At 40.0% G+C, this 12,318-nt stretch overlaps 1 protein-coding gene across 1 annotated transcript; it reads right to left on the bottom strand.

Moving 5' to 3' along the window:
* Window positions 1-10,721: 10,721 nt before the first annotated feature.
* On the bottom strand, window positions 10,722-11,961 carry LOC111593020. The gene is made up of 3 exons (XM_030223448.1): window positions 11,672-11,961; window positions 11,434-11,604; window positions 10,722-11,372 (listed from the first exon to the last, which is right to left on the bottom strand). The coding sequence occupies exons 1-3, from the start codon at window positions 11,673-11,675 to the stop codon at window positions 10,903-10,905; spliced, it is 645 nt and encodes a 214-aa protein (XP_030079308.1). The 5' UTR covers window positions 11,676-11,961; the 3' UTR covers window positions 10,722-10,902.
* Between the last annotated feature and the right edge of the window lie 357 nt (window positions 11,962-12,318).

Here is a 12,318-nt window from a genome sequence, read left to right as displayed (position 1 = left end):
CTCACTAACACACTCGCACACACACACACACTCACATATTCAAAAGTAGGTGGATTCGTTGAGAATTTTTTCGTCTCTTCCAATTTTTTTTTTTTTTTTTGTGATTAGGGCGGAGTTTTCTTGGCTTGCTTCAGTTGGGACGTGTCGGCATATTAACGTTCAACCCTCCTACATTTTGCGGTTACTGCATGAAGCAAGAAGACGCGAACGCTAAGTCGCAAGGGGCGGGGGCTGGCTGCTAGTGTCGGTGGTGGCAGTGGTGTCGATGGTGTCGATGGTGTCGACGGTGGTTGTATGTGTGCTGTCAGTCGGCGGTTGCGCAGCAAACATGTCGAAGGGTGTGTGGTTGGCATAATGAAACCACAAGAATTATTATACGCTGCGGTCGATTACTATATCAAAATGCTAATCCAGCTGCCGGCGGCGCCGACCCAATAGCCAACCAAACGGCGCAGGGCACAAACCAATGAGCGCCGTCGCTCAATTACCAAGCGAACTGCTCGAACAAGCACTTGAAGCGTTCGAAAATGGTGGCATTATCTTAAGTCAGTTGCGTATGGAGAAACTAGAGAAACATACTTATAGTTCATACAAAGCCAAAATGTTTCAACTTAAAATTTATTGGAAAATATTAACGAAATTTTCCGATTCAATTTATTCCAATAATAATTTTATTTTATATTTAAATTATTATTTTCGTGTCATTTTTATATATGTGTACAAAATAATTTTAAGCATTTTACATTTTTATATATTTATTTCGCAGTTTAATTATTATATTAATGCTATTTTAGTAGATCTTATATATTTAGTATTTAGTAGATCTTTATATATTTTGTTTTCTTTTTTGCCCAAATTTAATTTTTTTTAAGCAATTAATAATCTTTTTATCTTTATTTAAAATTTTTAATTTTTATTTTAATGACATTTTTGTCTTTCCTTTTAAGGAACATTTTTGAATATATACTTCATAACTCTTTATTTTAAATATTTGTAGAAATTTCAATATATATTTTTACATTTTCATATTTTTTAAATTTTTCTTGTCAGTTTTATTTTATATTTATTTTAATCAGTTTTTATATCTGAGTTAAATAAAAATTAATACTAAAATAAATTAGAAATAAAATTAAAAATAAAAAATAAAAATGTGAAGAATTTAAAATAAAATTTAAAAAGTTTTTTACAATTCAAATATATGCTAAATATTGAAAGAAGTTTGAAAATCTCTATAGTTTCGATCTAAAAACTAAGCTGTTATATATTTGCATTCTTATTCTTGATTTATTTTCAATTTATTTATATATATGTTTTTTAAATGATGATTTTTTACATGGAAAAAGATATTTCTTTTCATATTCGAAAATGTTTGAAACCATATAAAATGCTGCCAAAATCATTTTGCTCTAAAAATGGAATATATAAAAGAAGAGTATATTAAAAGAGTGTTGTAAAGAGTATAATAAATTTGTACAAATTTATGTACCAGACAAATTTGAGCGCTCGATTGGGTAAATCAAAGAGAAAAAATAAGTCTAAATTTGATCACTGAGATCAGATCATAAAGGTCAAGTTGCATTTGCTACATCACATAATTAAAGCAACTTGTCCTCGACTATTCTCAGTGACTTTAAAACTGTGGGTAGTGAACTGTGATCGGAAACTCTGACTATCTGTAAGTGAGAGTAACATATGCAATTATGAAAATAGCTTGCGTTTCAGAGTCAAGTTTTTAGTCTTTATGCATACAAACTATTCAGTAGAATCCCAAGTAACGTCTAGGCGTTACCCCGAAAAAAGTCTGCCGAAAAAAGCCTGCTGTTAGCTGAGCTACTGCTGTCTATGAAAAAGGCGATCAAAACTCACTTGGGTAACCCTCGTTCAATCATAAAAATCTCCATCTACTGACACTAATTGCTAAAATATGATAAATAAAATATGAATATGATTTCATGGAAGTATAAAAATACTTTAAAACCCACTAGTCCCTAGATAAAGGGACAGAGCTAAATAGACTCGGCTATTGCTGCCAATTAAAAACATAAATGCACTAAAGACTCAGCTACGTCCTCATTATGACCAACTTCAATGGAAATTCCCATTAATATTGGGTATTATTGTTCTTAAAATATTTAAAATGAAAATGGCTGAAAAGGCAATGAGTTACTCTACATGACAGAGCAAATGATTAATTAATTAATTTACTCATTTCATTTGAATTTAAAAAAAAGAAAACAAACAGCAAATTCGAAAAATTTACCAAATTTCTCCAGAACACCGCTAAAACTCTCTAGATATGAAATCTATGTGAACTAAAATCTTTAAGAGGCCAAGATATCTATGTATATCAAATACATGACAGACTTAATATAAATATGAATAAGTTAAGGATAAAAGATTTAATGATTAATGAGAAAAATCGTGGAAAAGGTGTAGCAAAGGCTGAATGGATTGATGGGAATTTGTGTATTTATCATTAGGAGCCCAGAAAGCTATTGATAAGTGGGAAGCTGGTGTACCACAGAGCCATGTGTGGGCCTCGTTACGAACGTCTCGAGGTGAGCCAATTAAAACATAACCCAAATACGAAGAACCAAACAAACAAATGAAAGGATGCTCGAGTGGGAGTGAAGCGGGTGTTTTTTTTTTTCTTCTTCTTTTGGATGGGTCGCGTGACAACCGCGAAGAAACACCCCAAAAGAATGGCCCTGACGATGGGCGAGAACAATTATGATCAGAAAAACAAGAGCAACAACAACAACTAAATGCTGCAACAAAAACTGTTGACTGGTGTTGCACTCAAGGCGCTGATGGCAGCAACAAAAGCGGAATCCTTGCCGTTGAGATTTTGTGCAAATAATTTAAGAGGCAGTAAAAAGTAAACGACTCGTCGAGCTGGCAGTACCAGGCAGCAGGTGGGGCACACACACACACACATATATATATATATATAAACATTAATGGGCAGAACTGCGATGACAAGCGACAAAAGCTGTCGGCTGTTGACGGCTCTTCTGGCAGCTTTTGTGTGTTGATTTTTCTTTTAATTGTTGCGGATTTGCATTCTGACACATTTGTCAACCTCAACCTCAGAGTCGCGCAGCGTAGCCAACGACGGCGGCTTCAGCACACACACTGAGAGAAAAAGGGTTGCCTACAAGGCGTGTCTAAGTGTGAGTGAGTGCGGGCCATGAGTCTGGGATGTGGTCGGGTGTTCGCATTTGCTGCAAAACCTCGTTTGTACAGGTTGTATGAGAAGCGTTTATTATTTATTAGCTGGCATCTCTTCATGTGTATACGTGCTATGTATGTGTGTGTGTGTGTGTGTGTGCGACAGGAGGTGAGGCCTTAAGCCCGTTGGGATAATAATAAACGCCGGGGCCAAGTCATTTGTTAGAGAGACTCAACAATAACACCTACCAGCCAACTATGTGCACGTGTGTGTGTGTGTGTGTACAAGTGTGTTTTGAGTGACATGTGTCAAAACTGAAAAACTACGCGAATTTGTGTCAAATACCCTTGTCAGCCCGCTTCAAGTGCAAGAAAATACTCGAGCGAGCATGTGCTGTGATTGGGTACGTTAAAAAAGACGAGCCACAGTGCGACGAGTTAGGTATTTATAGATATAGATATAGATATAGATATAGATATAGATATAGATATAGATATAGATATAGATATAGATATAGATATAGATATAGATATAGATATAGATATAGATATAGATATAGATATATATAGATATAGATATAGATATAGATATAGATATAGATCTCGCTCTCGCTCTCGCTCTCGCTCTCGCTCTCGCTCTCGCTCTCGCTTCTCTCTCGCTCTCGCTCTCGCTCTCTCTCTCGCTCTCGCTCTCGCTCTCGCTCTCGCTCTCGCTATCGCTCTCGCTCTCGCTCTCGCTCTCGCTCTCGCTCTCGCTCTCGCTCTCGCTCTCGCTCTCGCTCTCGCTCTCGCTCTCGCTCTCGCTCTCGCTCTCGCTCTCGCTCTCGCTCTCGCTCTCGCTCTCGCTCTCGCTCTCGCTCTCGCTCTCGCTCTCGCTCTCGCTCTCGCTCTCGCTCTCGCTCTCGCTCTCCGCTCTCGCTCTCGCTCTCGCTCTCGCTCTCGCTCTCGCTCTCGCTCTCGCTCTCGCTCTCGCTCTCGCTCTCGCTCTCGCTCTCTCTCTCGCTCTCGCTCTCGCTCTCGCTCTCGCTCTCGCTCTCGCTCTCGCTCTCGCTCTCGCTCTCGCTCTCGCTCTCGCTCTCGCTCTCGCTCTCGATATAGATACATATATAGAAATATTTAGAGATATAGATATAGATATATTGCATGTTGGGAGACTTGTAAAAAATTATAATCAATTTGGTCGCATCAGTAAAAAAGTTGGGAGAGAACCGTTAATGGACCAGACGCGACTGGTAAGCTCAATGACAACAGTTAAGTCTACGCAGTCTCGCCTCGAAACTACTGATGAGGGTTGTTCGCAGATATTTCGCAAATTTCTATATGACTTCGTATAAAAAAAGAAGAAAATTGCCTTTGATCAATGAAAACAAATCATAAAACGCGGTTTACAGCTCCCATGTGTGTAATCGCTGACGTTTAACGTTTGGCCTTTTCTTTAAGGCTTATGGCTGGCACGTGAGGGTGGCTCAGATAAATAATAAAAAAAAATAATGCTGAAAGTATGCATAAGTAAAGAGTGAACGATATGCACATACCACGTACTCTCATAAAATTGATTTTACTTAATCTGAAATTCTTCGAAATATGCTCAAGAAATTATGTCTCTCGATTATAAAGCTGACATGCCTAGCTCAACTGATACCGTGTAACAAACTCACACAGATTTCATGTAGCTTTTGCTGCACTCTTATAATATATTTTTCAAACAGAGCCATCATTCCCTCTGTTGTCAATCTGCAGGGTATGCAAACAACATAATTTACATCAGAAACGGCCTTTAACATCTGTCGCGGGAATCTCAATTGAGTCAAGTTAAAATTTTAAAAAATAAAATATGAATATTTGAAGTTGATGTTTTGATTTTGGCAAACTCTTACAAGCCAAATGGCAGTTAAATCGGCATGCGATTGATATGCTTGGAACTGATTGAATTATAGATACGACCCACAACATTTGCAATTGCACTGCAACCAGAGGGTTGAAAACTAGCCAAGAAAGCAACCCTTAATGTAATTATAAAGATTTTTTGCTGTGTCTGACAAAACAATGAATCAATTAAAGTGCGTTAAGTTCAGAAGATGATTTTGAAATATATTTTAACTAATTGCATGCGAAAGGCAACATTTTTATGGTACGGCAGAGCTACGTCAAGCTTACTTTAATTTTTTTTTTAATTTCAGAAACATTTATTTATTTTTTTAATGTCAAATGGTTAATCAGTTCTTAAAGTGCTTGTTAAAGTGCATGTCAAAGGCGTAATTTTATTGATCAGAATCAACAGCCGGCCCAAGCTACACCTGTTCGTCTGCTTGCCCTTATTTATGCATGCTTCTCGAACTCACAGTCTATGGGAGCTCGAGTCTTCAGACTTTTTGCCTAGGTATATTTCCTCTTCAATTAAATCTCATTAAAGGTTTATTATAATTTATATTTTTTATATATTTTGAATGTTTAAATGCCTTTGGCTGCGATTAATTGCAAGAAAGTATGAATTCATATATAAATTTTGTTCCTCTCTCTCGCCCTGTATCTCTCTGTATCTAGCGTTCTCTTTCACTCTCTCATTTTCTCTCCTCTTCATGATCTTCTTATTTATCTTAAAGAATCATAAAATCTTCCTCAGTTTTCATGTGATATTTCGTTTTTTTACACATATCTCAAGAGTCTAAAAAACTATATCGATTCAGACAATTATAACTGGAGCTATAAACTTATCAATCCACGCTTGAGTTACTGCCAACAAATGTGCCAAGCAATAAAAGCTGGAATAATAAATAATAAATAATAAAAGAACAGAAAACTCAAGTTGAAAAGTGAAAACTTTGTTGACTCGTGTATTGCGTGCGGCGCATAGTTAAAAGCCATATACCTTAATACCTTAATAGTCACACACATGAGAGGCAGCGAGCATAGGTATAAGGTTAAGGATAAAGACAATAATAAGTGACTAAGTGAGTGAACAGGGCACCAGATAACGATAACGTAAATAATGACCAAGGAGTCAAAAAAAGGAGAAAAAACTAGAAAAGAGTGTGGGAGTAGAGGGAAAACGTGCTCGATATGCCATAACCGCACGACGCTCTCAGAGTGGGTCGAAAGACATGGCACACACACACACAGGGCGAAAGAAGAGGCGAAAAAATTGAATTGAACATTTCCGGGCCGACGCTGATGGCAGCCATGCGGGCCAGGACAATGCGACAGGAGAGGACTGGACAGGATAGCACAGCTCGGCACAGTACATGGCCCATTGGCATGTCCATGACTGACCCATTCAATTAAGCATGAAAAAAATGAGCTGAGCGCGTCGTGCGTGGGCGCCACGTGGAATGGCCAGCCTACGTGCCATGGATAGTCAGTCCACGCCTGTTGTTCATAAAAAAAGGGACATCATATGCGAAAACGAATAACAGCACTTAAGGAGCCAGCGACGGACGCTGCCCGCAACAAAACACGCATCACTTGTCACACATACTTAGCAGCGCCGGCAGTCAGGGGCTGGGGCATGTGCTGGGAGTCAGAGAGATATACCAATAACGCGCTCAAAAGGACTCACTTATTGTCATGTCCTGGTGTTGTTATTGAGGTGTAATACAATTTTTTCCATGATACCCATAACAATGGCAACAAAAAAGAAACGAAAAACACGAAAACGAAATAGAAATAGAAATAAAATGAAAACGCCATGCCGACGCAATCAGAAAGGATAACGAGCCGTCGCTGCCGCCGCCGCCGTCGTCGTCGTCCTGGTCACATATGGCGGCATTAGTTTTAGCAACAATAGCAAACTGAACAATTGGGGCTGGGCCTGCGGGCGAGGGTGCGTCCGGCATTGCATAAACTTGCAATTGAGCCAATTTGTAAAGTGCGGCAAGCCCATTAACGAGCTGGGTTCGGCATACAGCATAACAACGCGTTACAGGACAATGCCCACTGCTGCCAATCGAACGTCAGCACCTGCGTCATAAGGCGACAACGGCAACGACGACGACGACCCAAACAGAAAGCAAGTTTTAGGGCTGCGCGACAGACCGGTTGGGGCATTCGAAAACTTTTCGGTGCATATCCCTTTTTATCTTTCGTTTTGGGGCTGCGAGAGGTTTACTACTTTGCATTACAAGCGCCCGCAGTTAAAATTAAAATAAAGTTCTTTCTGCTGGCTATGCTGGCTGGGCAAGAGTTTGGCTCTGCTTCGCTTTCTCCTTCTTTTTTCCGTGCTTAACTAGAAATAAATCTAAAACTCGCACATTTCTCAGAAGCCTCAGCTCCATTCGCTGATGGATACAAAGCGCGCAGGATACGCCAGGACGCCAGGACGCCAGGATGCGAGCCGGCCACACTTGGGCAACGCAATTTTATTTTGCATTTACATGCCCACATGCATTATGCATATATTTGTCTCTCGTGTGTGTGTGTCCATGGTTGATCCTTTGGCTCACAGAATACTCTAACTGCGTCCTTTACAATATAGCGCCACACTCAGCCAGCAATGGCAGCCCAGCCTCATAAAAACATATATAATAAAAATATAAAGATTTTTCTCTTATTACAAAATATATTTGTTATTTGATAGTTTCACATAAAAAAAAAAAAAATTAAAAAAGTTTTTAAAAAAACTCGTTTTTTTCTTATCACATTTTTTTTTTAGAATTTTATATTAAAAAAAAAAAATAAAAATAAAAATATTTTTTAACAAATAAACACATAAATGTACATACATTGCTATAAAAATAATTAATACTTCATTATTTTATTTCATTTTTAGAAAAACCTGCCAATTTATATATATTAATAAATATATAGATATATTTTTTTAAAAAAATATTTTTATTTGTCATATTTTTTAGCTAAAAAATACATATTTATTTCATATTTAATTTTAATATTTTTAATTTTGGTTTTTAACAATTTTTTTGAACATGAAATGTTTAGAATATTATTTAGAAATTATATTTTTTATTTAATATTTTTAAGATTATTTATTTTTATTTTTTAAATTTTTTCATTATTTTCAAATATTAATTTATTTATTTTTTAATTACTTGAGTCAATATAAAATAAAAAATTAATGTATAAAATTTATTTTTATATGACTGTCATCTTACAGCTTAACTTCAGTTGAAATTGAATATTTTATATAATGTATACTTTTTCTGCCTGCCCTTAGAGTATATGCACTTCGATATTGGAAAGCGCAAGGCAGCAGCAGCGCTTTCACATTTCTTGCATGATTTTTTAGTGTTCACTTCTGTTCGGTTCTTTGGCCCATTCCATTGCTCTGTCTCGCTCTTCTACTTCTTCTTTTTTTTGTGAAAGACTTTGAAACAAGGCGCAGGCTACAACAACAAAAAAAGGGCGAGTATAAAGTATGCAAAAAGTAAAACAAAAAGCTTTGGACACAAAGGATGCTACAATAATATCCTTAAGCTACAAATGCAACATGAATTTGTCTTTGCTCCGACCCGACCCGACCCGACCCGACCTGACCCGGCACGAGAGCACGGTCTTTCACTCTGGCTGTCCAGTGCCGCCCACAACGCACGCCCACTTAGCCCGCACTCAACTTAACTTTGTTTTTGCTCTGTCTTCGAGTTGCCTTGGCAAAACAAAAAAAAAGCAAAGCAACAATAAAATTAAAAATAAAAATAAAGGATACTCGAACTTTACAAATGCATACACATTAGAGAGCCAAGCCATGACAGTGCGTGTGTGTGTGTGTGTTTGTGTGTAGTAATCTTATGCGTATCATGTGAACTCCACATATGCCTTGCCACTGCTGCTGCTACTCCTATATGTTGTCCTACAGTTAGTCCTTTAATCCTTTTTGCTGCTTTTGCTTCGACACTTATTTTAATTTATTTCATTTCATTTATGTATGCTACAAATGTCCTTTGTGCTCTACCTCCCCTCCCCCTCTCTCTCTCTCACCCTCTCTCTCTCTCTCTGACTCTCTTTATATGTCTGTTTCTGCTCCCTTCTTGCGTGTGTTGGTGTGTGTGTAATTAAATAAAAACGTATTTCAAGCGACTTTAAGCACATGCATACATACCTATATATATATATATATATATATGTATATATATGTCTCTCTCTCTCTCTCTCTGTTCACGCTTCCTGAAAATATTTTGCAAGCTTTTATTTTAATTGCACATTGAAATTAATGCTGCAGCTTTCAGCCAAGGAAAAACAGAATTTCTAGTCAACAAAGAAGTTGTCCTCTGAGCCAAAGTTCACATGTCTTAACACGCATTCGAACTCGCTTTTAAGCACATACATGCATGCATGTATATATAGGTATATCTAGTTGATAACACACACGCAGAGACGATGTCTTTGACAGCGCATTATTATCAAGAGTAAAGCTAAATAGCAACGGGTTAGCTGACTAAAGCTGACTGAGCTGCTGCTGACCAAGAAACCTAATCATTTTTGACCTTCCAGCTGGAGTTCTTCTAGCTGCTCTAACTACATTCAGCTCAAGCCTTTTTCGCCGTGGCAGCTTTTCGGCTAAGTCATGGACTTCACTCCACTCAACTTGGCCCATGCATGGTCCCTCACCTTTGACTTCAATTGCATAGCCAGTCGCGGCCAGTTCGCTGCCTTCTTCTATTCACCTTTATCGGGCGAGAAAAGTTTAGCCTGCAGCTGGATTCGACAAGCTTATCCATTTATTGCGGTTCATTTCGAAGGTGATTTTGGCCTGGAAGCACTTGTGTCAAATAGTTAGACAACTCATGGAGCTTGCTATTTAGGCACTGCTCTTAATCGGAGATCCTTGCATTTTACCTCCTTCCAGAGAGCGGAAGTCAGCTGTCGCAGTCTGAGTTCCCCTAAATTCTTTTGCATATTGACCTGTGTCAGCTGCTGCTATCAAATGCTGTCCTTTATGATAGATTAACAGATTGCGAGCAATCCATGCGCTGTTCACTCGCTCCGCAGCTCAGCAGCACATGAGAGTCAGGAGCACAAATCAGGCTTAGGAAAATGCAGCTAACCGCAGATCAGCAAGGACTTGCATAAGCATAAGAATACGCTGAAGAAGATATAGTTGTCTTTCCGATTAACTTGATTTATAATATATAATATAATATATTTTAATAATATAATAATTATATTATAATAATATAATAAATTCCCGCCTTGGTGCTCAGTGAACATTTTAGAAATATCTCAAGACGAGTCTAAGTCTTAACTATAAATATATAAAATTTCAAAACTCTTATACACAGCAAGGCAGACCTTGCAGAAAGCCAATATACTCTGTTCACTCTGTGAACGTGTATTACGAAGCAGCCGTTGCCCTTCCCTTAAAGTGTGATCAAGATCCGTCCATTCCTGGCGTAGACCTCTTGAAGCTCTGAGCAATGTTTTCTCTTTTAATATTCAAATTTCTTGCTTCATTTTCCGCTTGTAGTTCCAACTCGAGGATGCTGAGAGCTGATTATAGACAGATCTTCAAGACGATCAGTTAAAAGGCCGAGAGCAATATTCAAAAGTAAAGCAAAAATTTATTTATTATTTATTTGAACATTGTAAACATTATCCCGGTCAGAGCTAGGATTCATTTCATGCATTGGCTGTTCTTGGAGTTTATTAAAAAAATAAAAAAAAAATTGGGAAAGGTTTCAAACTGGCCTCCTCCAAAGAATTTTGTTCATTGAATCTCACACTATGTGCAGGAAGCCTCCAAAGCAGGCTGTGGAGGATTCCTCATGGCAAGATGCAAGATACTTAGAGCTGATTGCTCAACAAGCGGTCGCCCGTCGCACCCGACATGTCAGTCATGAGCTTTGTAAACTGTTGTTGTTGTTGTTGTTGCGGGTCAGCCAACGGGCCATCGGGAGTGAAGGTTGGCTTGGCCTGGAAGAGCAGCTGGTCGGCATAGATATCCTGATTGCCGAAAATCGGCTGGATCTTCTGGATCTGCATCAAGGGCACCTCGTCGCTGGCCTTCGTGGCAGCATTGGGCATTGTCTGCTCCATATCATCGGCCAAGGCCTTGGCTTTGTTCTGATTGCGGCGCAAGAGCTCCCAGTAGGAGACGTTCGGCTGAAAGACGGGATGGTATTTGGGCGGCTCCACCACCTTGACAATCTTGGGCGCTAGCTTAGTCACTGGCCGCATATAGTAGCCATCACCAGTTGCTCCGTTGGTCACGCGCAATTGGGCCAGGCGGCTCGTCAGATGGGTGTCATGCTTGGCTAGAGATATACCCTTGTGTATAGGAGGAGAGACGGGATCTATGACTAGTTGGGAGCTTACCTATGAAATGCTGCTGCTCCCGCAGCTCGCGCTCTGGCAACTCCATGGGTGTTGGCGTCTCGTAGTCCATTTGTGGCTCCATCGTCGGCAGCTCGCCCAGCAGCTTGCGCGAGCGATTGGACAGCGCTCGCTTGCCCGTGCAGACGTGCTCAAAGCCCGGCGGCGCTGGTGCTGCAGGTGTACGAGACTTGAGACTTGGGCTACAATTCATCAACTTCACAGACTACTGGCTACTCACGCATGGGATTGCTCGGATCTAGATGCCGCCGAGTGCGATCCAGCGGCTCCCACACCTGGCGCGACTCACAGATTGGCTGCCACTGAGTCAGCTCGTAGCGCGAGCTCGAAAATATCACCTGGCAACGGGCACGCGCTCGCGGCGAGACACACGCACGTCGAGCCTGTTGACCATCAGCGTCGGCTGCTTCAAGGTTGTGCGGGGATGCCGGCTCCTCGATAATATCCGACTTTGAGGATCGCTGTTGCTGCTGCGGCTGTTGCTGCGGCTGTTGCTGCTGCTGTTGCTGTGGCTGTTGTGGCTGTTGCTGTTGTGGCTGTTGCTGTTGCTGCTGTTCCTGTTGCTGCAATTGTTGCTGCAACTGTTGCTGCAACTGTTGCTGCAACTGTTGCTGCAACTGTTGCTGCTGCTGTTGTGGCTGTTGTGGCTGTTGCTGTTGCTGCTGTTCCTTTTGCTGTTCCTGTTGCTGCAATTGTTGCTGCAACTGTTGCTGCAACTGTTGCTGCAACTGTTGCTGCAACTGTTGCTGCTGCTGTTGTGGCTGTTGCTGTTGCTGCTGTTCCTTTTGCTGTTCCTGTTGCTGCAATTGTTGCTGCAACTGTTGCTGCTGCTGCTCCTGTTGCTGCTGCTGTTGCTGCTGCTGTTGC

The sequence above is a fragment of the Drosophila hydei genome, unplaced genomic scaffold (genome assembly GCF_003285905.1).
Source record: "Drosophila hydei strain 15085-1641.00,03,60 unplaced genomic scaffold, DhydRS2 tig00000211-arrow-pilon, whole genome shotgun sequence".
NCBI classification, from domain to species: Eukaryota; Metazoa; Arthropoda; class Insecta; order Diptera; family Drosophilidae; genus Drosophila; species Drosophila hydei.
Note: the sequence above shows the minus strand (reverse complement) of the source record. Positions and strands in the feature narration are given on the sequence as shown.

Excerpts from the sequence above, each read along its gene's own strand:
- LOC111593020 (XM_030223448.1), bottom strand. Across the intron at positions 11,373-11,433 it reads GGAGCAGCAGCATTTCATAG|CCAAGCATGACACCCATCTG; the intron begins GTAAGCTCCCAA and ends GTATATCTCTAG.